The following is a 26,253-nucleotide window of genomic DNA, read 5'->3' on the forward strand; positions in this document are numbered from 1 at the left end:
CACAGAAGTGTGGTCACAGCAGCACCAACGACTACGTAGAAAACTTCCGGAGCTTCGTGGTTGTTAATCTGTAGGAAGTCAGAGCTTTTTGTGATACTTGTGTCTACACCTCAAGTCACAGAGACAGGAAACTTCTGGCATTTGGGGCTTTTCTGCATGTTGAAAGATGTTTTTTTGGAGGGGGGGGGGGGGTAAGAAGTGCTAATGAAGGATGTTTGCAAACAAATAACACAAAGGCCACGGTGCTGTCTGCTGAACTGATTTAAATAAACCAGTTTGACCTCCATTAAGTTCTCTTTTGATTTTTTGCATTTCAATAATTTTTGTGTGTAGGAGCTTTAAAAAGTCTAATTTTTAAGAATGATCAGTATATTCTCATGATAGTCTATATATTGATATACTTTTAACACACCAAATGCGAAGCAAAGTTTTGGTGCAATGCCAGTTCACACAAAGTGAAACTATTTCAACTCGAGCGAATCATTTGACTAACTGAAAGCCAATCAGCGCGGAGACTCCCATCGTCACTGAATCAGAAGTGGAGACTAAACATATAACGTAGCAGTCTGTGGCCCCCCAGAGGTCAACAATGGTAGCTCATCAGTCCAGAGAGGCTGCACGCTGGTGTAGTGGGTAGCACTGTTGACTGTTCACAGCGAGAGGGTCCCAGGTTCGATTCCCGGGTCCGGTTCGGGTTCCTTCTGTGTTGTCAGCGTGGGTTCTCTCCGGCTTCGTCCTACAGTCCAAAGACATGCAGGATGGGGACCTGTCTGTCTCTACATGTCTCCCTGTGATAGACTGGTTACCTGTCTGTCTCTACATGTTAGCCCTGTGATAGACTGGTTACCTGTCTGTCTCTACATGTCTCCCTGTGATAGACTGGTTACCTGTCTGTCTCAACATGTCTCCCTGTGATAGACTGGTTACCTGTCTGTCTACATGTCTCCCTGTGATAGACTGGTTACCTGTCTGTCTCTACATGTCAGCCCTGTGATAGACTGGTTACCTGTCTGTCTCTACATGTCTCCCTGTGATAGACTGGTTACCTGTCTGTCTCTACATGTCAGCCCTGTGATAGACTGGTTACCTGTCTGTCTCTACATGTCAGCCCTGTGATAGACTGGTTACCTGTCTGTCTCTACATGTCAGCCCTGTGATAGACTGGTTACCTGTCTGTCTCTACATGTCAGCCCTGTGATAGACTGGTTACCTGTCTGTCTCTACATGTCAGCCCTGTGATAGACTGGTTACCCGTCCAGAGACTGTACCAGAGACTGTCTGTGGTCCCCCAGAGTTCTACGAGAGTCCCTCACATTAGTCCAGAGACCAGACCAGACCATGTGGAGAACCCAGAGACTGTCTGTGGTCCAAACAACAAGGTCTGTATTTATGTCTAGATGACCTTATTTGGAGTGTTGATGGAGCAGCTAGAATGTTAGCATAGCCTAGCACCCATCAACCAAACTCCATTCAGAAAACAAGCATTTTAAAAGTAGTTAGCATGACTTCACAATTTTTACAAGTTGTCGTCATGATGTAGTTATTTCAGCATCCTCTTGCCGTTAAATCACAATTGCTTTGGGTGCATACCGCAGGAGTAAATCAGCTGATGCTGAACAGCTACTACTTTACTCAGACGAGGATCTAACACTTTTAGCTCTTACTTTATCGGCATTATGTTGTGGTTTCTTTGTTTCTTTCTTTGACAAATGTACTTACTATTGTAAGTCGCTTTGGACAAAAACGTCTGCTAAATGACCTAAATGTAAATGTAAATGATGTGTATCATTAACTATCATGAGCCATGATGGAGGACACACTGTCGACCCCACCTCCTTTCCAGCACATCTAGCCCGGGTGACGACAAATAAACACAAAGGATCCTGCGGTCAAAAATTTGCAATCGAAAATTTGCTTCACACACACCTTCAGAGATGCAACCGATTCCAGTCAAATATGAAAAATAACAGTTCACACCTTTAAAATGTATACTTCCTCTGGGCCTTTTAGAGAGCAATGGCAGACCGAATGACTCATAACACAAACAACTGAACACATCACTCTCACACCTGCAACAGGTCCACACATCAAACACACAACTACAGTTACAATAATCGCACTAGGGAAGAAATACAGACCTTTGAAATTTGGACTGAAGAAAGCCATGTCTGAAAAATGCATCTTTTCCCCCAACTTTGTCACGAGGAAGCTTAAAATGTCTTTTTGGCCAAAACTAGCTAAAATAAGGTGAAACTATATGAGCTATCCTGAAAATATGGAACAAAGAATTGTTTCCTCATAACACAGAAATGATTGGATCATTATCAATTCACAGGTATACTGTATTTTTGCCAGGATATCACACTTGGGTGATGAATCATAAAAGATTTAACATAAGCCCTTTCCTCCATGGTGGGTACAAACATACAGATCTACATTCAAGCATCTAAGAGGAGACCTGGGGAGGTTCCTGAAATGAAGGCGAGTTGGCGTGGAATGACCCAGCACCGCTGTGTAACGGCGTTCAGGTCAGTATCAAACTTCACTCGCTACCTTTTGTGGTTCTGATGTAAATTAATTTGTAGCACCAAAGTGTCTTAACAGATAGAAAATTGCTGTTAAATATCTGGTTTCATAATGCATAATTATTTTGAGCATATTCTCATATCAGAGAGTTCAGTCTTTGTGTGTTTTCCTATTTATTCAGGTAAAATTCTTCATTCAAGAACTTCTTTTGTGAAATGGAAGAATGGGATTTTATTTCTTAAAGTGTAGTATCACCAGTATCACCAAATATTCTAGACTGAAGAATATAGACATTTTTGAGAAACATACATTAAAAAAATGAATTTGATAAATGTGATCAACACTTTCAAGAGGCTTCCGTTAAACGTCAAGGAAACTGGTCGTTAGGAATATTCCTGCTAATAAAGCGGTTTGCGTGTCAAATAGACAACTAAATAATAACATAAGGAGTCTTTTATTATTTTCTTGCTATATAATACCTGATGAATGCAAATATTGTTCTGATTATCACAGTAATGCTGCATAAAACATTGATAAATGATTTGAGTAACTAGTCTCTCTAGGAAAAGAGATTTTAAATCTCAACGGGACTTAAAAAATTAATTAATTAATTCAAAAAAATGAGAAAAAGAGGCGAATGATTTCAGAGGAAAGGAGCCAATCATGGGTCGACCTGTCGATTGTTGTTTACAGGTTGAAAAGCAGGTCGTCACTTTCACATCATTTTGCAATAAACCACATGTTTAAAAGACGATAGCAGGGGAAACACACACACACACACACACACACACACACACACACACACACACACACAAACCTAGTGGCACTCCCGTTATCGATCGCAAAGCGGGCTAGATTTATCGTAAACTATGGTATTAAATGAAATACGTGACATGATGTTGTGACTCCTCATTTCACAGATAATAAATCTCGATATGAAGGTGGCGAGTCAGCAGAAAGCCACTCAAATTCATGTTCTTTGTTAGATGTTTCTTATTTCCTGCAGATGCAGAATAAAAATATATGTGGAAATGTGAAAACATTTAACACTTTAACACATGCCTGATGCCTTAAAATAATGAAATGTATAAACATATGAACTGCATTAAAAGTCTAGTTACTTTTAGGAGTTATTACAAATGAAAGCATTGTCCAATCCAATTTTATTTGTTAAGCACTTTTACACAACAAAAGTTGACCAAAGTGCTGTACAGAAGAAAAGCCCAAAATTACATAAAAATACAAAAGATAAATTAAAAGACATAAAACATAAGTAAAAGTAATAAAAATAATAAAAGCACACACAATAAAAAGCAATGAAAATAAGAAATTTAAAACAAGGAGACATCTTACTGGGTGCCAAAGGCCAAGGAGAAGAGATGGGTTTTAAGAAGAGATTTAATAAAAGACAGAGAAGAGGCCTGTTTAATGTGCTGAGGCAGAATATTCCACAATTTAGGAGCCGACACAGCAAAGGCACGGCCCCCTCTGAGCTTCCGCTTAGTTCTAGGCACACTCAGGAGCAGCTGATCAGCTGACCTGAGAGACCGGGCGGGTGTATAAGGGTGTAGAAGCTCAGAGAGGTAGGGCGGGGCAAGACCATTCAGGGATTTAAAAGCAAATAAAATAATTTTAAAATGGATCCTAAAAGGAATAGGCAGCCAGTGGAGTGAGGCTAAAATGGGGGAAATGTGTTCGTGTTTACGTGTGCCAGTTAAAAGACGTGCAGCTGCATTTTGTACCATCTGGAGACGGACGTAAGTAATTGTTTGAAAGTTGATGAGCTGTTTTATTTTTGAGACAGTGATCCACGCCTTTGTGACCACTCGGCTGGATTACTGCAATGGACTTTATATGGGGGTTAGTGGGTCCTCCATTGCCCGTCTTCAACTGGTTCAAAATGCTGCTGCACGTCTTTTAACTGGCACAAGAAAGTTTGAGCACATTTCACCTATTTTAGCTTCCCTCCACTGGCTGCCCGTTCATTTTAGGATTCATTTTAAAATCCTTTTATTTGCTTTTAAAGCCTTAAATAGCCTTGCTCCACCCTACCTCTCTGAGCTGCTACACCCCTACACTCCCAGCCGCTCTCTCAGGTCAGCTGACCAGCTGCTCCTGACAGTGCCTAAAGCCAGGCTGAAGCTCAGAGGGGAGCGAGCATTTGTGATCGCAGCTCCAAGACTTTGGAACGGATTGCTGCTGCACATGAGACAGGCCTCTTCACTGTCTCATTTTAAATCTCTTCTTAAAACCCACCTCTTCTCTTTGGCGTTTGACACCATGTAGAGTGTTGATTTTATGTGTATATGTGCATACTTTTTACCTTTTTATTTTTAAATTTTATTTTATTTTATTTGATATAAAATAAACTGGAATGCACAACCTCTTGTAAACATTGTTTTCATGTGCGTCCACGTTGGTGGACGACCTTCATTTAGATTTTTATGTTCATTCAAAGTGCACCCTTTTAATTTCTTATTATTTTAATTATTTTATTTGAGTTTCATCTGATTTTATCTGGTTTTATTTGCATTTTTATCTTATTTTATTTGATTTATATTGATTCTATCCTATTGTGTCCATCATTGTTATTGCGCTTCTGTTGTGTTGAAATTTATTTATTTACTGTGAAGCACTTTGGAAACCGTTGTGTTTGTTTAAATTGTGCTATATAAATAAAGTGGATTGGATTGGATTGGATTTTATGCTGCCCTCTTGGTCAGGTCTCTCTAGGAAAAGAGATTTTAAATCTCAACGGGACTTAAAAAATTAATTAATTAATTCAAAAAAATGAGAAAAAGAGGCGAATTATTTCAGAGGAAAGGAGCCAATCACGGGTCGACCTGTCGATTGTTGTTTACAGGTTGAAAAGCAGGTCGTCACTTTCACATCACTTTGCAATAAACCACATGTTTAAAAGATGATAGCAGGGGAAGAAAACACGTTTCCACAGAACCACACTTTGGTTTGGTTTCACGCTGTGGTTTGATGCTCGCCATCAACGCCTTCAGATTATCACACACACACACACACACACACACACACACACACACACACACACACACAGTGGCACTCCCGTTATCGATCGCAAAGCGGGCTAGATTTATCGTAAACTATGGTATTAAATGAAATACGTGACATGTTGTTGTGACTCCTCATTTCACAGATAATAAATCTTGATATGAAGGTGGCGAGTCAGCAGAAAACCACTCAAATTCATGTTCTTTGTTAGATGTTTCTTATTTCCTGCAGATGCAGAATAAAAATATAGATGCATGACTGAGATATATTTACTCAATATAAGGTTCAACTTCAATTTAAAGACACAAAATTGCACCAACAGGTTCTCATGCACCTCCCTGTGACCCGATCACTTTGACCCGATCCCTGTGACCCTGGTGTGGCTCGATAACTTCACAACGACCCGTTAACCTCAAACAGAGGTCGAGGAAAGGTTGCAAACTGGTTTTGATGCCGGTCTGCAGCCGCACCCTCATGTGTTCTCTGAAACTTCAAGTCAATGTGCATTTTAACTGAATTTTGTCTCCTCTCATAAAGGACATTTTATATTATTTTAGATTTGTCAAAATAAAAATATATTCTTAAATCTACAGTGAATCAAAATGTGTTTGTTGGTTTAAAACCCTACGTGCAGATTATCATTGCTGTACAAAAGCCCAGTGCACTATGATGATTAACATCTGTCCGCCACATGATTTTAGAAGCAATGACTTTAACTCTTCAAATTAATCACAAACGATAGACGTTAAGCCACCCACAGACGAGATATGGCATCATTATCAGCATCTTCTGGTGAATCTGAAGCTACGGCAAGGTCAGCAAAACACACAAGTGCTTTCATTGGCTGGAGGAGGTTCTGGTTTGAACCCTGTAGGCTAGTTTACAAAAAGAGTGGCAGCTTCTCAATTTCTCTTGCAGAGACGCAGCAGGAGGGCAAACACCACAGGTAAGGCCACTTAAGAGAATCTGGGCGGGTTTGATATAGAAACTAGAAAATGCATTTCCTGCGGAAATACGTGGAAATGCTTTAATGCTGAAGTAACACTGAAAAAAAAGCTGAATATTTGAAGAAAATATTAAAAAAGCTGAATATATGAAGAAAATATTTAAAAAGCTGAATATTTGAAGAGAATATTCAAAAAGCTGAATAAGTGCAAAAGTATGAAAAAGCTGAATATTTGAAGAGAATATTAAAAAAGCTGAATATGCAAAAAGTTTGAAAAAGCTGAATAGTTGAAGAGAATATTTAAAAAAGCTGAATATGCAAAAAGTTTTAAAATCTGAATAGCTGAAGAGAATATTCAAAAAGCTGAATATGTGAAAAGTATGAAAAAGTTGAATATGTGCAAAATTATGAAAAAAGCTAAATATTTGAAAATAATATTAACAAAGCTTAATATCTGCAAATGTATGAAATAAGCTAAATAGCTGAACAAATATGAAAAACCTGAATATTTGAAAATAATATGAAAAGGAAAAAAATGTTGAAGACACGTTGAAATGTCCTTAAAGAGCTGAACATTTTAATATTTGAATGTTCTTTTTGTTTGTAGTATTAGTAGGGTACTAATAGAAGTAGTAGGAGTAGTATCAGTAGTAGTAGTAGTAGTAGTAGCAGTATTACTAGTAGTATTAGTAGTAGCAGTAGTATTAGCAGTAGTACTAGTAATATTAGTACAAGTATTAGTAGTATTAGTAGTAGTAGAAGTAGAAGTACTACTAGTACTAGTAATATTAGTACAAGTATTAGTAGTATTAGTAGTAGCAGTAGTAGTAGCAGTAGTACTAGTAATATTAGTACAAGTATTAGTAGTATTAGTAGTAGTAGAAGTAGAAGTACTACTAGTACTAGTAATATTAGTACAAGTATTAGTAATAGTAGTAGAAGTAGAAGTACTAGTAGTAGTAGTCCTAGTACTACTACAAGTAGTGGAGGTAGTATCAGTAGTAAACTAGAAGTAGTACTAGTACTAGTACAAGTACAAGTAGTGGACATGGTATCAGTAGTAAGCTAGTAGCAAAGGAGTAGTAGTACTAGTACAAGTTCAAGTAGTAGACGTAGTATCAGTAGTAGAAGAAGTAGTAGTAGTACTAGTACTACTACAAGTAGTGGAGGTAGTATCAGTAGTAGGCTAGTAGTAGAAGTATTAGAAGTAGTATCAGTAGTAGGCTAGTAGTAGCAGTAGTAGTACAAGTACAAATACAAGTAGTGGACGTAGTATCAGTAGTAGGCTAGCAGAATAAGTAGTAGTAGTAGTACTAGTACAAGTACGAGCAGTGGACGTAGTATCACTAGTAGGCTAGTAGTAGAAGCAGTTGTAGTACTAGTACAAGTACAAATAGGGGACGTAGTATCAGTAGTAGGCTAGTAGTAGAAGTAGTAGTAGTAGTAGTCAGACAGACAGAGAGTGAGACAGAGAGAGATAGACAGACTTGTGTATACATTTTAAAGTTTAAATGGAGTTTCTAGGTGAAAGTATGACTGAGCAAAAGATGTTTGACAAAAAAAAACTACAAATCCCACTGACTGCTACTGTCTGCTGCTCCTGTCCGCCAATCAGAGCACACCTGCTGTCACTTCTAAAGATCAAAGCCACAGGGATCAAAGCCATCTGCGCGTGTGTAACTGTCTAGAGCCTGTCTCTATTCCTCCATTTCGGCTTTGCGGAGGCTCCGAACAAAAGCTTCTCACGCTCACACCGAGACTCCTATCGCCAAAATGTTCGCACCGTTAGCGCCACAAGACTCTGCTAAAGACAATGATCACTTTAATTTTTTCCTAGTGTCAGAAATGTGGACGCTAGGGCGAGTTAGAAATGGCCCTGCTTTCAGGTTTCTGTGAAAATCTGTTTCTCAATTTGTATGGCAGCCCATTGGGAGAAAAAAACGACGTGGCCGCGCTTAGAGGTTGCTAGTTCAAATTCTGTAAATCTCACAGAGTTGTTGAGCACATTGTGAGAGACAGGACAAGTTTGTCTACAAAATTGGAAAATATCACATCTGTAACGTGAAAATTGTGGCCGGGAGGAGTTTGGAAAGAAAAAAAAGCTGAAGTGTGTTGGGCTGCTCTCACACTCTAAGCGATGATGTCACCCACTCTAGCACGTGCAATACACACCCATTATAAACTCTGATGAGGTCTGAAAAAACCATAAAACATAAACTGTGATTATAGAAAAACTGTAAAAGATATCAAAACACTGAGTAATAGTGTTATAGTTCAAAGTCTTGTAGGTTGTTTAAAGTTTAAATGGAGTCTGTAGGTGGAAGTATGTGAAAGTAGTCGGAGTTCAAAAGGGAGGATGTTAAAGAGGTTTTTAGGCTGATCTCCATAGGAATGCATTGAAAAAAAATATGGAAAAGGCTGAATATATTAAAAAGTATGAAAGGTAGAAAAAAGGTTGAAGGTGAGCATAAAAGAACTGAAAAAGCTGAACATTTTGATAGTTGAATGGTTTTTGTAGCTGAAAGTATGCAGAAGCTAGAGGCGACTGAAAAACGTACGGAAGAAGAAAAATAAAAAAAACTAGAAAATGTATTTCCTGCGGAAATACGTGGAAATGCTTTAATGCTGAAGCAACACTGAAAAAAAAGCTGAATATTTGAAGAAAATAATAAAAAAGCTGAATATTTGAAGAAAATATTTAAAAAGCTGAATATTTCAAGAGAATATTCAAAAAGCTGAATATGTGCAAAAGTATGAAAAAGCTGAATATTTCAAGAGAATATTAAAAAAGCTGAATATGCAAAAAGTTTGAAAAAGCTGAATAGTTGAAGAGAATATTTAAAAAAGCTGAATATGCAAAAAGTTTTAAAATCTGAATAGCTGAAGAGAATATTCAAAAAGCTGAATAGTTGAAGAGAATTTTGAAAAAGCTGAACATGTGCAAAATTATGAAAAAAGCTAAATATTTGAAAATAATATTAAGAAAGCTTAATATCTGCAAATGTATGAAATAAGCTAAATAGCTGAACAAATATGAAAAACCTGAATATTTGAAAAGAATATGAAAGGCAAAAAAATGTTGAAGACATGTTGAAATGTCCATAAAGAGCTGAACATTTTAATATTTGAATGTTCTTTTTGTTTTTAGTATTAGTAGGGTACTAATAGAAGTAGTAGGAGTAGTATCAGTAGTAGTAGTAGTAGCAGTAATACTAGTATTATTAGTAAAAGTAGTATTAGTAGTAGCAGTAGTATTAGCAGTAGTACTAGTAATATTAGTACAAGTATTAGTATTATTAGTAGTAGTAGAAGTAGAAGTACTACTAGTACTAGTAATATTAGTACAAGTATTAGTAGTAGTAGAAGTAGAAGTACTAGTAGTAGTAGTCCTAGTACAAGTACAAGTAGTGGACGTAGTATCAGTAGTAGACGTAGTAGTAGTACTAGTACTACTACAAGTAGTGGAGGTAGTATCAGTAGTAGGCTAGTAGTAGTAGTAGTAGTACTATTACAAGTAGTGGACATAGTATCAGTAGTAGTACTAGTACAAGTTCAAGTAGTGGACGTAGTATCAGTAGTAGAAGAAGTAGTAGTAGTAGTAGTACTACTACAAGTAGTGTAGGAAGTATCAGTAGTAGGCTAGTAGTAGAAGTATTAGAAGTAGTATCAGTAGTAGGCTAGTAGAAGAAGTAGTAGTAGTAGTAGTAGTACTAGTACTACTACAAGTAGTGGAGGTAGTATCAGTAGTAGGCTAGTACTAGTAGTATTAGTAGTAGTACTTTTACAAGTAGTGGACATAGTATCAGTAGTAGGCTAGTAGTAGCAGTAGTAGTAGTACTAGTACAAGTACAAGTACGAGCAGTGGACATAGTATCACTAGTAGGCTAGTAGTAGAAGCAGTTGTAGTACTAGTACAAGTACAAGTAGTGGACGTAGTATCAGTAGTAGGCTAGTAGTAGAAGTAATAGTAGTAGTTGTAGTACTAGTACTACTACAAGTAGTGGAGGTAGTATCAGTAGTAGGCTAGTAGCAAAAGGAGTAGTAGTACGAGTAAAAGTTCAAGTAGTGGACGTAGTATCAGTAGTAGACGTAGTAGTAGTACTAGTACTACTACAAGTAGTGGAGGTAGTATCAGTAGTAGGCTAGTAGTAGTAGTAGTAGTACTATTACAAGTAGTGGACATAGTATCAGTAGTAGTACTAGTACAAGTTCAAGTAGTGGACGTAGTATCAGTAGTAGAAGAAGTAGTAGTAGTAGTAGTACTACTACAAGTAGTGGAGGAAGTATCAGTAGTAGGCTAGTAGTAGAAGTATTAGAAGTAGTATCAGTAGTAGGCTAGTAGAAGAAGTAGTAGTAGTAGTAGTAGTAGTACTAGTACTACTACAAGTAGTGGAGGTAGTATCAGTAGTAGGCTAGTACTAGTAGTATTAGTAGTAGTACTATTACAAGTAGTGGACATAGTATCAGTAGTAGGCTAGTAGTAGCAGTAGTAGTAGTACTAGTACAAGTACGAGCAGTGGACGTAGTATCAGTAGTAGGCTAGTAGTAGAAGTAGTAGTAGTAGTAGTAGTCAGACAGACAGAGAGTGAGACAGAGAAGATAGACAGACTTGTGTATACATTTTAAAGTTTAAATGGAGTTTCTAGGTGAAAGTATACCTGAGCAGAAGATGTTTGACAAAAAAAACTACAAATCCCACTGACTGCTCCTGTCTGCCGCTCCTGTCCGCCAATCAGAGCACACCTGCTGTCACTTCTAAAGATCAAAGCCACAGAGATCAAAGCCATCTACGCGCCTGTGTAACTGTCTAGAGCCTGTCTCTATTCCTCCATTTCGGAGGGTCCGAACAAAAGCTTCTCACGCTCACACCGAAAGTCGTATTGCCAAAATTTTCGCACCGTTAGCGCTACAAGACTCTGCTGAAGACACTGATCACTTTTATTTTTTCCTAGTCTCAGAAATGTGGACGCTAGGGCGAGTTAGAAATGCAGCTCATTTCAGGTTTCTTTGAAAATCTGTTTCTCAATTCGTATTGTAAGTCAATGGGGAGAAAAACCGACGTGGCCGCGCTTAGAGGTTGCTAGTTCAAATTCTGTAAATCTCACAGAGTTTTTGATCACATTGTGAGAGACAGGACAAGTTTGTCTACAAAACTGGAAAATATCATGTGTGTAGTGTGTAAATTGTGGCCGGGAGGAGTTTGGAAAGAAAAAAAAGCTGAAGTGTGTTGGGCTGCTCTCACACTCTAAGCGATGATGTCACCCACTCTAGCACGCGCAATACACACCCATTATAAACTCTGATGAGGTCTGAAAAAACCATAAAACATAAACTGTGATTATATAAAAACTGTAAAAGATATCAAAAAACTGAGCAAGAGTTTTATAGTTCAAAGTCTTGTAGGTTGTTTAAAGTTTAAATGGAGTCTGTAGGTGGAAGTATGTGAAAGGAGTCGGAGTTCAAAGAGGAGGATGTTAAAGAGGTTTTCAGGCTGATCTCCATAGGAATGCATTGAAAAAAAAATATGGAAAAAACGGAATATTTGAAAAAGTATGAAAGGTAGAAAAAAGGTTGAAGGTGAGCATAAAAGAGCTGAACGAGCTGAACATTTTGATAGTTGAATGGTTTTTGTAGCTGAAAGTATGTAGAAGTTAGAGGCGACTGAAAAACGTACGGAAGAAGAAGAAGAATATGAAGAAAAACTAGAAAATGCATTTCCTGCGGAAATACGTGGAAATGCTTTAATGCTGAAGCAACACTGAAAAAAAGCTGAATATTTGAAGAAAATATTAAAAAAGCAGAGTATTTGAAGAAAATATTAAAAAAGCTGAATATTTCAAGAGAATATTCAAAAAAGCTGAATATGTGCAAAAGTTTGAAAAAGCTGAATAGTTGAAGAGAATATTCAAAAAGCTGAATATGTGCAAACGTTTGAAAAAGCTGAATAGTTGAAGAGAATATTCAAAAAGCTGAATAGTTGAAGGGAATTTTGAAAAAGCTGAATAGTTGAAGAGAATATTCAAAAAGCTGAATAGTTGAAGAGAATTTTGAAAAAGCTGAACATGTGCAAAATTATGAAAAAAGCTAAATTTTTGAAAATAATATTAAGAAAGCTTAATATCTGCAAATGTATGAAATAAGCTAAATAGCTGAACAAATATGAAAAACCTGAATATTTGAAAAGAATATGAAAGGCAAAAAAATGTTGAAGACATGTTGAAATGTCCATAAAGAGCTGAACATTTTAATATTTGAATGTTCTTTTTGTTTTTAGTATTAGTAGGGTACTAATAGAAGTAGTAGGAGTAGTATCAGTAGTAGTAGTAGTAGCAGTAATACTAGTATTATTAGTAAAAGTAGTATTAGTAGTAGCAGTAGTATTAGCAGTAGTACTAGTAATATTAGTACAAGTATTAGTATTATTATTAGTAGTAGAAGTAGAAGTACTACTAGTACTAGTAATATTAGTACAAGTATTAGTAGTATTAGTAGTAGTAGAAGTAGAAGTACTAGTAGTAGTAGTCCTAGTACTACTACAAGTAGTGGAGGTAGTATCAGTAGTAAACTAGAAGTAGTACTAGTACTAGTACAAGTACAAGTAGTGGACATGGTATCAGTAGTAGGCTAGTAGCAAAAGGAGTAGTAGTACGAGTAAAAGTTCAAGTAGTGGACGTAGTATCAGTAGTAGACGTAGTAGTAGTACTAGTACTACTACAAGTAGTGGAGGTAGTATTAGTAGTAGGCTAGTAGTAGTAGTAGTAGTACTATTACAAGTAGTGGACATAGTATCAGTAGTAGTACTAGTACAAGTTCAAGTAGTGGACGTAGTATCAGTAGTAAACTAGAAGTAGTACTATGACTAGTACAAGTACAAGTAGTGGACATGGTATCAGTAGTAGGCTAGAGGAGTAGTAGTACTTGTAAAAGTTTAAGTAGTGGACATAGTATCAGTAGTAGAAGAAGTAGTAGTAGTACTAGTACTACTACAAGTAGTGGAGGTAGTATCAGTAGTAAACTAGAAGTAGTACTAGTACTAGTACTACTACAAGTAGTGGAGGTAGTATCAGTAGTAGGCTAGTAGTAGTAGATAGTACTATTACAAGTAGTGGAGGTAGTATCAGTAGTAGGCTAGTAGTATCAGTAGTAGTACTAGTACAAGTTCAAGTAGTGGACGTAGTATCAGTAGTAGAAGAAGTAGTAGTAGTAGTAGTAGTACTACTACAAGTAGTGGAGGAAGTATCAGTAGTAGGCTAGTAGTAGAAGTATTAGAAGTAGTATCAGTAGTAGGCTAGTAGAAGAAGTAGTAGTAGTAGTAGTAGTACTAGTACTACTACAAGTAGTGGAGGTAGTATCAGTAGTAGGCTAGTAGTAGTAGTATTAGTAGTAGTACTATTACAAGTAGTGGACATAGTATCAGTAGTAGGCTAGTAGTAGCAGTAGTAGTAGTACTAGTACAAGTACGAGCAGTGGACGTAGTATCAGTAGTAGGCTAGTAGTAGAAGTAGTAGTAGTAGTAGTCAGACAGACAGAGAGTGAGACAGAGAGAGATAGACAGACTTGTGTATACATTTTAAAGTTTAAATGGAGTTTCTAGGTGAAAGTATGTTTAAGCAGAAGATGTTTGACAAAAAAAACTACAAATCCCACTGACTGCTCCTGTCTGCCGCTCCTGTCCGCCAATCAGAGCACACCTGCTGTCACTTCTAAAGATCAAAGCCACAGAGATCAAAGCCATCTACGCGCCTGTGTAACTGTCAAGAGCCTGTCTCTTTTCCTCCATTTCGGACGGTCCGAACAAAAGCTTCTCACGCTCACACCGAAAGTCGTATTGCCAAAATTTTCGCACCGTTAGCGCCACAAGACTCTGCTGAAGACACTGATCACTTTTATTTTTTCCTAGTCTCAGAAATGTGGACGCTAGGGCGAGTTAGAAAATGCTGTTCATATCAGGTTTCTTTGAAAATCTGCTTCTCAATTAACATTAGAGTGGATGAGGAAAAAAAGAGACTTGGCCGCACTTAGAGGTTGCTAGTTCAAATTCTGTAACTGTCACAGAGTTTTTGATCACATTGATAGAGACAGGACAAGTTTGTCTACAAAATTGGAAAATATCACGTCTGTAACGTGAAGTTTGTGGCCAGGAGGAGTTTGGAAAGAAAAAAAAGCTGAAGTATGACGAGGAGCTCTCACACTCTAACGATGATGTCACGCACTCTAGCAGGCGCAATACACACCCATTGTAAACTCTGATCAGGTCTGAAAAAAACATAAAACATAAACTGTGATTATAGAAAAACTGTAAAAGATATCAAAAAACTGAATATGAATTGAATAGTTCAGAATCTTGTAGGTTGTTTAAAGTTTAAATGGAGTCTGTAGGTGGAAGTATGTGAAAGAAGTCGGAGTTCAAAGAGGAGGATGTTAAAGAGGTTTTCAGGCTGATCTCCATAGGAATGCATTGAAAAAAAAATATGGAAAAGGCTGAATATATGAAAAAGTATGAAAGGTAGAAAAAAGGTTGAAGGTGAGCATAAAAGAGCTGAAAAAGCTGAACATTTTGATAGTTGAATGGTTTTTGTAGCTGAAAGTATGCAGAAGTTAGAGACGACCAAAAAAGGTACGGAAGAAGAATAATAAAAAAAAAAATAATAAAGATTAGGATAACATAGGTTGGAAATGCTTTAAAGCATTTCCACCAACTAGAAAATGCATTTCCTGCGGAAATACGTGGAAATGCTTTAATGCTGAAGCAACACTGAAAAAAAGCTGAATATTTGAAGAAAATATTAAAAAAGCAGAGTATTTGAAGAAAATATTAAAAAAGCTGAATATTTCAAGAGAATATTCAAAAAAGCTGAATATGTGCAAAAGTTTGAAAAAGCTGAATAGTTGAAGAGAATATTCAAAAAGCTGAATATGTGCAAACGTTTGAAAAAGCTGAATAGTTGAAGAGAATATTCAAAAAGCTGAATAGTTGAAGGGAATTTTGAAAAAGCTGAATAGTTGAAGAGAATATTCAAAAAGCTGAATAGTTGAAGAGAATTTTGAAAAAGCTGAACATGTGCAAAATTATGAAAAAAGCTAAATTTTTGAAAATAATATTAAGAAAGCTTAATATCTGCAAATGTATGAAATAAGCTAAATAGCTGAACAAATATGAAAAACCTGAATATTTGAAAAGAATATGAAAGGCAAAAAAATGTTGAAGACATGTTGAAATGTCCATAAAGAGCTGAACATTTTAATATTTGAATGTTCTTTTTGTTTTTAGTATTAGTAGGGTACTAATAGAAGTAGTAGGAGTAGTATCAGTAGTAGTAGTAGTAGCAGTAATACTAGTATTATTAGTAAAAGTAGTATTAGTAGTAGCAGTAGTATTAGCAGTAGTACTAGTAATATTAGTACAAGTATTAGTATTATTAGTAGTAGTAGAAGTAGAAGTACTACTAGTACTAGTAATATTAGTACAAGTATTAGTAGTATTAGTAGTAGTAGAAGTAGAAGTACTAGTAGTAGTAGTCCTAGTACTACTACAAGTAGTGGAGGTAGTATCAGTAGTAAACTAGAAGTAGTACTAGTACAAGTACAAGTAGTGGACATGGTATCAGTAGTAGGCTAGTAGCAAAAGGAGTAGTAGTACGAGTAAAAGTTCAAGTAGTGGACGTAGTATCAGTAGTAGACGTAGTAGTAGTACTAGTACTACTACAAGTAGTGGAGGTAGTATTAGTAGTAGGCTAGTAGTAGTAGTAGTAGTACTATTACAAGTAGTGGACATAGTATCAGTAGTAGTACTAGTACAAGTTCAAGTAGTGGACGTAGTATCAGTAGTAAACTAGAAGTAGTACTATGACTAGTACAAGTACAAGTAGTGGACATGGTATCAGTAGTAGGCTAGAGGAGTAGTAGTACTTGTCAAAGTTTAAGTAGTGGACATAGTATCAGTAGTAGAAGAAGTAGTAGTAGTACTAGTACTACTACAAGTAGTGGAGGTAGTATCAGTAGTAAACTAGAAGTAGTACTAGTACTAGTACTACTACAAGTAGTGGAGGTAGTATCAGTAGTAGGCTAGTAGTAGTAGATAGTACTATTACAAGTAGTGGAGGTAGTATCAGTAGTAGGCTAGTAGTATCAGTAGTAGTACTAGTACACGTTCAAGTAGTGGACGTAGTATCAGTAGTAGAAGAAGTAGTAGTAGTAGTAGTAGTAGTACTACTACAAGTAGTGGAGGAAGTATCAGTAGTAGGCTAGTAGTAGAAGTATTAGAAGTAGTATCAGTAGTAGGCTAGTAGAAGAAGTAGTAGTAGTAGTAGTAGTACTAGTACTACTACAAGTAGTGGAGGTAGTATCAGTAGTAGGCTAGTAGTAGTAGTATTAGTAGTAGTACTATTACAAGTAGTGGACATAGTATCAGTAGTAGGCTAGTAGTAGCAGTAGTAGTAGTACTAGTACAAGTACGAGCAGTGGACGTAGTATCAGTAGTAGGCTAGTAGTAGAAGTAGTAGTAGTAGTAGTCAGACAGACAGAGAGTGAGACAGAGAGAGATAGACAGACTTGTGTATACATTTTAAAGTTTAAATGGAGTTTCTAGGTGAAAGTATGTTTAAGCAGAAGATGTTTGACAAAAAAAACTACAAATCCCACTGACTGCTCCTGTCTGCCGCTCCTGTCCGCCAATCAGAGCACACCTGCTGTCACTTCTAAAGATCAAAGCCACAGAGATCAAAGCCATCTACGCGCCTGTGTAACTGTCAAGAGCCTGTCTCTTTTCCTCCATTTCGGACGGTCCGAACAAAAGCTTCTCACGCTCACACCGAAAGTCGTATTGCCAAAATTTTCGCACCGTTAGCGCCACAAGACTCTGCTGAAGACACTGATCACTTTTATTTTTTCCTAGTCTCAGAAATGTGGACGCTAGGGCGAGTTAGAAAATGCTGTTCATATCAGGTTTCTTTGAAAATCTGCTTCTCAATTAACATTAGAGTGGATGAGGAAAAAAAGAGACTTGGCCGCACTTAGAGGTTGCTAGTTCAAATTCTGTAACTGTCACAGAGTTTTTGATCACATTGATAGAGACAGGACAAGTTTGTCTACAAAATTGGAAAATATCACGTCTGTAACGTGAAGTTTGTGGCCAGGAGGAGTTTGGAAAGAAAAAAAAGCTGAAGTATGACGAGGAGCTCTCACACTCTAACGATGATGTCACGCACTCTAGCAGGCGCAATACACACCCATTGTAAACTCTGATCAGGTCTGAAAAAAACATAAAACATAAACTGTGATTATAGAAAAACTGTAAAAGATATCAAAAAACTGAATATGAATTGAATAGTTCAGAATCTTGTAGGTTGTTTAAAGTTTAAATGGAGTCTGTAGGTGGAAGTATGTGAAAGAAGTCGGAGTTCAAAGAGGAGGATGTTAAAGAGGTTTTCAGGCTGATCTCCATAGGAATGCATTGAAAAAAAAATATGGAAAAGGCTGAATATATGAAAAAGTATGAAAGGTAGAAAAAAGGTTGAAGGTGAGCATAAAAGAGCTGAAAAAGCTGAACATTTTGATAGTTGAATGGTTTTTGTAGCTGAAAGTATGCAGAAGTTAGAGACGACCAAAAAAGGTACGGAAGAAGAATAATAAAAAAAAAAATAATAAAGATTAGGATAACATAGGTTGGAAATGCTTTAAAGCATTTCCACCAAAAATAAAGATTAGGATAACATAGGTTGGAAATGCTTGAAAGCATTTCCACCAATTAAATTACATTTTTTATTTAAAAAAGACTTAATGATTCTAGGTTTTGTCATCCATCCATAAAATAAAGACAGGGTTCACCTGGACATGCTGGCAGAATTAGTCATGAATGTATTCATTTTGCAGAAACGTTGCTATTATAAATATGAATCAATCATATGAATATGAGTCATATGTGGGGAAGAGTGACAGACGCTTGGATCTGCCTGTGACTCACATTCATATGATGAATTCATAAAAGCAGAATGGAGTTCACATACAAGGAATGTGCCTTAATGTTCAGTGGACACAATAGTTACAAAGGATAAACAATACAGTAAAGTACTGCTCTCAGTAGACCACACATAACCAGGCTCCTCATCCTATGTGCAATAGACTGTTATTTTACACAAGTGCAATATAAACATAACATCCCATCCTCAATCTCTGTCTACAATGTAAATATATAGTCCTTTCTGTATAAATTCTCGAAATTGTCTTATGTACACCATGCATTCTACTCTATTTAACGTTCTTTATATAGTCTTAGTGTTAATATCTGTGTTAATATTGTACTTTTCTTGTTAATGCATGTTTATTATTTATTATCCTTATCTTTACTGTGTTGCTGCTGTAACACTGTCAATGTCCCCACTGCGGGACGAATAAAGGACTCTCTTATCAAGAAGATAAATAATAATAAATAAACATAATAATATAACGTAATAATCATATGTACAAATTCACAGTGTAGTAAACTGAAATTGTCTGATTCAAGATTTGTTTCACATCCTCTTCCCTTTTAATTTCTCCCACTTTTTTCAAAATGGAAGTTTATTTACTTCATGACACACACACACCACACACACACACACACACACACACACACACACGCACACGCACACGCACACACACACACACACACACACACACACACACACACACACACACACACACACACACACACACACACACACGCTACTTAAAACTGACTTATCTTACAACATTCAAACGTCTTGAAGAACTTCAAGGGTCAGATTGTTTATGTGTCAGTAATTCACAGTTTATGTGTCAGTAATTCACAGCAAATTAGAAATTAAAAATTGCTTCAAAAGAAGAAAAAAGTTATTAACATCTGATAATTAGGCGGTTCATGATACATCAGTCCACAGTGGAGTGCACACACAAGGAGTACTAGCAATCATCTAGTAAAAGTGTATTTTTTAAACATTTGAATCAGGGAGAAAAGGAAGGAATGTTATTATACCGAATACATCATGAGACGTTTATCCGTTCGATACGCAGTTACGTGTGTGAACCATTATTAATAAAAGCACTGACAATAGCCTTCATTAAACAGGAGAGAAAAAACGTGGAATAAATTAGACTTTCATAACTATAATTCTATTTGCTAAATACCATAAATGTTGTCTTTCTGCATTTCATGCTAATGTGATGGAGAAGAAAGTGAAGAGATTGTCATAATAATAATAATAAATATATTAAAATACAGAGGAGTAATGCCGTCATTTCGTAAATAACGGTGGACCAAGATTTAAACCTAGTGGCACTCCTGTTATCGATCGCAAAGCGGGCTCGATTTATCGTAAACTACGGGTATCAAATGCAATACGTGAGCGGTCAATGAAGAGAGCCTTGCCATATTATTATTTTCAATTTGTATATTTAACAGAGGAAAAACCCGCCACGAGATAAATAAGAGCCCAGAAAGAGTTTGATTCTGGGTACTTGAAATGACGCTGTAAAAGAAGGAATCTGCTGATACTCTTACCTTGAAGGGAAACTTCTAATATCTGTCAAAGAAAGAAGAGATTATATATCAGAAAGAAAGGAGCACATTTAGATCTGCGTAGCCTCGGTGGTAACACGGTGGCACCGTGGAAGATGAAATGATTACAAAGGTGATTTTGGAGACTGATTATAAAAGGCTGTTCGCACGCGACTCTGACTGATCTGTAGAGGATCGAGCTGCCCACGGTTTCCCCCCCGGGTGCCAACGGCCGGGTGCCAGTCTCACGCAACACGCTGCATGACTGAGATATCGCAGCTGTTGAGTCAAGCCGAGAAACGGAGCTGCAGTTCTCTCACTTTCTCGAGTCGGCGTTTCCTGATTTTGCGAGATTATTCTGCTTAAATAAAAAATAATCAACCCAGGACGTTGCAATAAGAACTCTGAGAATGCCATTAAAGTTGGTTCAAGCATGGTTTATTCTTTTGTAGAAGCACAGAATTACTCATAGTAATAAATGCTACTGAAGGTTTCTATTGTGCAGTCTATAGTTTATTTGCTTGCTTGCTACCTTAAATAACTGAGTTTTTAAAGAAAACAAGCCCTTGTGCTGGTGGAAGATTTGAGTTTCAGGCCTGACATGTATTTTGATCCTCTTTTAAATGTACTAGAAGGTTTTAGACTAAGCTGAGCCTATTATTATTATGATAATTATGATAATTATTATTATTATTATTATATCCCTTTCCTTTATTGCATTATATAGTTTTTTTTTAATGTAAAACATCTCCAGCCTCTCCGGGCCTTTTCTTTTGCAACGTGGTGATGTCACAGAGTATACATTAGCATAATATCCGCCCAGCCACCAGTTAGTCACACCCTCAAACAAAGATAGTAAGAGTGGAGTCGCAATGTTGGGAACATGGGGTTTTCTGCGGTGTAAGCGGGAATTTCCTTTTGTTTGTATTTCAAAAAGGCAGATGAGAAATACATTTTGATCACTTTAGAGAGGCTAAGTCCCGCCCCTTCCGATGTTCCCCATTGGACCTTTTTTCTGAAAAAAATATGGAGGACAGTTAACTGTGAAGGACAAATCATTTTTTGATCCTGTTTGAAATTGATATTTGCAAATTTAAACAAATTCACATAATTTTGTACGTCAAGAAAGGAACTTATGGAAAGTTTGTCGTAGCATCCATAGTTTAGTGAGAAAACTAAATGTCTTGTGTCGCGCAATGAATGTCACCAACACGGCAGTTAGCTTGGCTTACTAGCAAGCAACTAGCTAACTTAGCTAAGTTCCAGCTGACCAATCAGAGCAGACTGAGGTTTTTTGGGAGGGAGGGGCAGGAGCTCAAAAAAGAACATTGCAGCACGCCATGATAGGAAAAATAAGGTGTTTTTTTTAGCATTAAAGCATGTAAACATGTTCTGGTAGGACCCTGAAATACAAGTACGCACATAATAGGTCCTCTTGAAAGTCACATGTGGTAATATTTCAGATACTATAGTCTACAAATATTTGAGTGCAATTGAACTACATTTCTTCAGCTAACACTTTAAGGTCTTTTTGTCCACATTGTTCACACCACGTCATGTTTAAGAAGTCAAAACTAATTTCAACACATTCTGATGTGATGTTGGCTCCAAAAATGCTAGAATGTTTGAAAATGTTTGAATATTCCTTTGAACATTCGATAAAGATGAAATGTTTTTCCTTTTAACGATGATGAATGAATGAAGAATTTTAGTTTGTGCAAGATAAATTATTTAATAGTGTTAATTGTTTCCACCCAACCAGCGATGGATACCTACGATGACGTCGGCTACATTGATATCGAGGGCTACATCCCTCCAAACTTGTGGAACATGAGCAACGGCACAGACTTCAACTACGTGGACGACTTCTGTGAGGCCGGAGAGCAGGAGTTCACCATCAAAACCTTCCAGACTTGCGTGTTCTGCCTGATCTTTGTGCTCGGCGTGATGGGAAACTGCCTGGTGATCGCCACCTTCGCCCTCTACCGCCGCCTGCGGCTTCGCTGCATGACCGACATCTTCCTGTTCCAGCTGGCTCTGGCCGACCTCCTGCTGCTGCTCACGCTGCCGCTGCAGGCCGTCGAGACCCACCTGGGCTGGATCTTCTCCGGCGCCCTCTGCAGGGCCACGCGAGCGTGCTACGCTATCAACACGTACAGCGGCCTCCTGCTGCTCGCCTGCATCAGCGTCGATCGCTACATGGTGGTGGCGCACGCACAGGAGATGCTCCGGTTCCGCACCCGGATACTCACTGGCGGGACAGTGGCCGCCGTCGGCGTGTGGCTCGTGGCGGTGCTCCTCAGCCTGCCTGAAATCCTCTACTCCGGCGTGTCGAGGACCGCCGGCGACGCATACTGCGGCATGATTAAGAGCGGAAGCGTCAAAATGGCCACCAACGGCACCATCATCGCAGTCTTCTGCCTCGCCTTGGTCGTCATGGTGACGTGCTACTCCCTGATAGCTCGCGTGCTCTGGGAGGGGACTGCGCTCCAGCGAGGGAAGCGGTGGCTTCAGCAGCGCACCTTGAAGCTGATGGTGGTGCTGGTGCTGGTCTTCCTCGTCTTCCAGCTGCCATACACGGTGGTGCTGTCGCGGAAGATGGCGGGGGAGTTCTGCGGCCTGCTGCTGGAGTACACCACCTGCACCCTGGCGTTCACCCGCTGCTGCCTCAACCCCATCCTGTACGCCCTGGCGGGCGTGCGCTTCCGGAGCGACGTGCTGAGGCTGGTGAGCGCCGCATCCGCCTCCATCTCCTCGCTGGCTCTCACAGTGCTCTCACCTTCCTCGCCGACGTCCTTCGAACAGAGCTCCTCCGGCCACAAGCCGCCCATCAAATTCCGGTTTCCAGGAACCAAATAATATTTTATCCACTTGGAGTCGTTTAAATACGCAAAAGTAAAGAAAATGTACAATTAGTACCAAGAAGCAAAGAACTGTTAAATTACAAGGAGTCGTAAAGAGCTCAGCCAATAGTAGACGTGGGACAATATTCAAATTTACCGCGCGATTATCCCGGACATAATAATTGAGATTCACGATATTATCCCGATAATCAACAAAAATGCTTGAAAACTGATCACAGCTTGAAACAAATACTTTTATTGCGCAAAATTAAAAAGTATTTTGGTATCCTGTATTTTAATAAAAGCAAGCTCTGCTTTTGACTTCTGTGCCATGACAGCGAACTAGAAAGCTTTTTCTAGTAACTCGTGACGATATTCATGATTATGACTATAATTGAAATCCACCCACGATCAACTTAGCGTGAGAGCGAGAGAAACTTTGCTGCCAGAAATTTTCTAATTTCTGTAGTATTTTCTTTTGGTACTTGGTATTTTTCTTTGGCAAAATAAATAAGTCACATGTTGCCGTTACGTAGTTCTGAACAAACATTCTGGCGTTGCAGGACGATGTTTTCATGGTTTGCCTCATAATTTAAATCTATGTTTTGGTTGAAACGTCGGTGATGAAATTAAATCATCACTTCTTTTTTGCAGTCATGAGTTTTCTCGAGACTCAAAAAGTCTCGAGGTTTGATGCCGAGCTCTCGTCACGTTGGAGTTATTGTCAGGTCAAAATAGTACGAAACACGCACTCTTTGTTTTTCAGCCATCAGGTGACAAAAAGCAGAAGTGAAATCCTGGAATTTACTTCCATGCTGTTTGTTTTTGTTATTAATGTCAAATACTTGACTGAGTTTTCTTTTTTCTGGACAGATTGGTTTTCTCAACACTTTTCCAGATGTTCAAGCATTTTGTTTAGTGTACACACTGTATATACATATATGTTTAGATGTTTCTTTGAGTCCAGCAGCACCACCAGGTTGGAGGTTATAAACAACATCGTGGTCCGGCTTAAACCCTGAACCCAGAAACACAACTAGACTTCCTCTTTTACTTGTGTAACATCTGGAACTAAATAGCTGATTATTTAAGTTGTGTATCATCACAGGACTGTAATAAAGGTTTTTTTCTATCATAAATTAGTATTAAAGCTATTATTATTATTATTATTATTATTAATGTATATGGAGGCGCGCAGGTGGCGGAGTGGTTAGAGCGCGTGCCATGTACGCACGGTTTGAATCCTGCATGTCACACCCCCCCCTCTCTCCTGTCTTTCCTCTCTGTCCACTGCTAATAAAAGGCCTGAAAAAAATGATTAAACTTTGATGAATTTAACAACTTAAAGACTCGTCTTTCCACCTTTTAGAAGCAACATTATGAGCAGATAGAGAAGCACGTCTATTTAAATGTATCCTCAAAGCACTTCAATGATTTGTTTTCTCTCTGAAGATTATTTGACTCTTGAAATTTGCATTTGACACAGAGTTTGCATACGCTTCATGTTGTGAACACGCCTTTCTCATTTCCATCTGTGTGTTGTACTTATACTTCAGACATTTAGAGTACGTCTAAATAAAAGAAAGATTATAATTTAGAGTTTTACCTTCATGATCATAACATCAGCACGGCTCTCCTGCTGTAATGGGCATCTTCGACCACTAGATGTCAACAGTGTTGCAGTGACGTCCTTTAACCATGAGACTCTGTGAAGAAGACGGAAACATGAAGAGTGGATTCACGTTTTGCATCTTTAATCTAAAAATTGTTGTTGTTGTTGTTGTTTTCAGCTGTTAAAGTCAATCCAAACAATGATACGATGTAAACGTTCATAAACCTGCAGCTAGTAACGAGGGTGAAGCTGCACAATAAATCTAAATGTGATCACAATCTCCACATGGCCGACTGGGATTTTTAAATTGCTGGAGACAGCGTGAATGTTGAAAAGCTGGAGTTTCTGTAGAGAAAAACATTTTAAATCAACTATTTTGGTGCTTCAGCGACATCCTGGCCTTTAATCGGTACAGATGCCCTGCAAATGAAAATGATTAATAATGATGTAAAAGTGACCGTTCCCGCCTAATACGGCAAATCATATTGCAATATTAGTAAACATAATTGCAATTGAAAAAAATAATTGCAATGTTTTTCATAGAAATAAACATCCGGTGATAGAAGTAGTTTTGAGTTTTGTTGTTTTCATAGTTTCATAGATTAATAAATCCTCTATTGCAGTTTTCCAAACCAATCAGACGCCTGCAAGTCACTTAAAACGGAATGATATTCAGTTTGTTGCACCGTTAGACACAAAGAAGCAGCGAATCCTATAAGAACACGCTAAATTGATTTATCAATTATCAAATAAGTTGCAGGTTAGTTTCCCGACGATCGACTAATCACCTGATCGATTGATCGACTAATTATTTCTTCCAGCCGTTTCGTTTTTGTCTCCATCATCCTGTCATACATTCTCATGGTGCATTCAGAGCTAGCAATGATTCACTTTCTAATTCCGGGGATTTGAACAAGCCCGTAACCATGGCAATTACTCCAAGACGTTTACCGATTGCAGTCTGAACACAAATGAATCCGAGCTGCAACACGGGTATAAATATTTCTCCCTGAATCTGAATAAGACCTCAGATCTGATTATTGTGCTCCAATAGAGATAAACGTGTCAATGTTTCATCCTTTTCCTCTTTTCTTGTTTTATCCAGCGTCTTGTCAACAATGTCTCTCTCTTCTGTTAGAATCGCAGAACTCCTCGCCACTTTGATCTCCATCTGAACTCGCCGTCACCCTTCATGGCATCCCGTGTGCTGCCGACCAGGTGTGACCAAGAAACAGGTATCAGCGTGACACATCATTTATTAACGGCGTCCACCTCCCAGTGATAGTCCAGTCGTTCTGCAGCCAACAACACGATTACAAACAAAGTCCTTCGGGATGATGTCATCGCTGCGGCGCCACTTATGATTGCGATTAGGTGCGTGATCCTCTTTCACAGCCACGTAACGACGGCGGAATGTTTGGGTGTCATGAGTTTGTGACGGCGTGTCGGTGTGAATGAGGCTCTGATCGGCTGCTGCTTTCATTCACCGTTTATTACTCCGACGTGATGCTTTTCTTTAAAGGAAAACTTCCATCCTCTGTTCAGGCTGAAATATTACAAAGCAAACGTATAAAATAACTTCATGCAGTCAAATAAAATCATCAGGTCCAAACTGTATCTGCCATCTATTCACGTGTCCCAGGAAACCAGCATGCAGCACCAGGACCAGGATGAAATTCAGCCTCTTACTTTTCTTATTTACTGGCTCAATTATGTTTATGGTTGAGGCTATAAAACTACCAAAAGTCTTGTTTGGGGTTAAAAGGTCAGGATGGCACACTGGTCAGATAAA

The 26,253-nt window shown here is 38.1% G+C and overlaps 1 protein-coding gene across 1 annotated transcript; it reads left to right on the top strand.

The window, feature by feature from the left end:
• Window positions 1–6,470: 6,470 nt before the first annotated feature.
• On the top strand, window positions 6,471–22,865 carry ccr10 (chemokine (C-C motif) receptor 10; the record flags this gene model as incomplete). The annotated part of the gene is made up of 2 exons (XM_084002252.1): window positions 6,471–6,493; window positions 21,769–22,865. Exon 2 carries the CDS (start codon window positions 21,771–21,773, stop codon window positions 22,863–22,865), a length of 1,095 nt encoding a protein of 364 aa, XP_083858378.1. The 5' UTR covers window positions 6,471–6,493; window positions 21,769–21,770.
• Between the last annotated feature and the right edge of the window lie 3,388 nt (window positions 22,866–26,253).

The sequence above is a fragment of the Eutrigla gurnardus genome, assembly GCF_963514095.1.
Source record: "Eutrigla gurnardus genome assembly, chromosome: 22".
NCBI classification, from domain to species: Eukaryota; Metazoa; Chordata; class Actinopteri; order Perciformes; family Triglidae; genus Eutrigla; species Eutrigla gurnardus.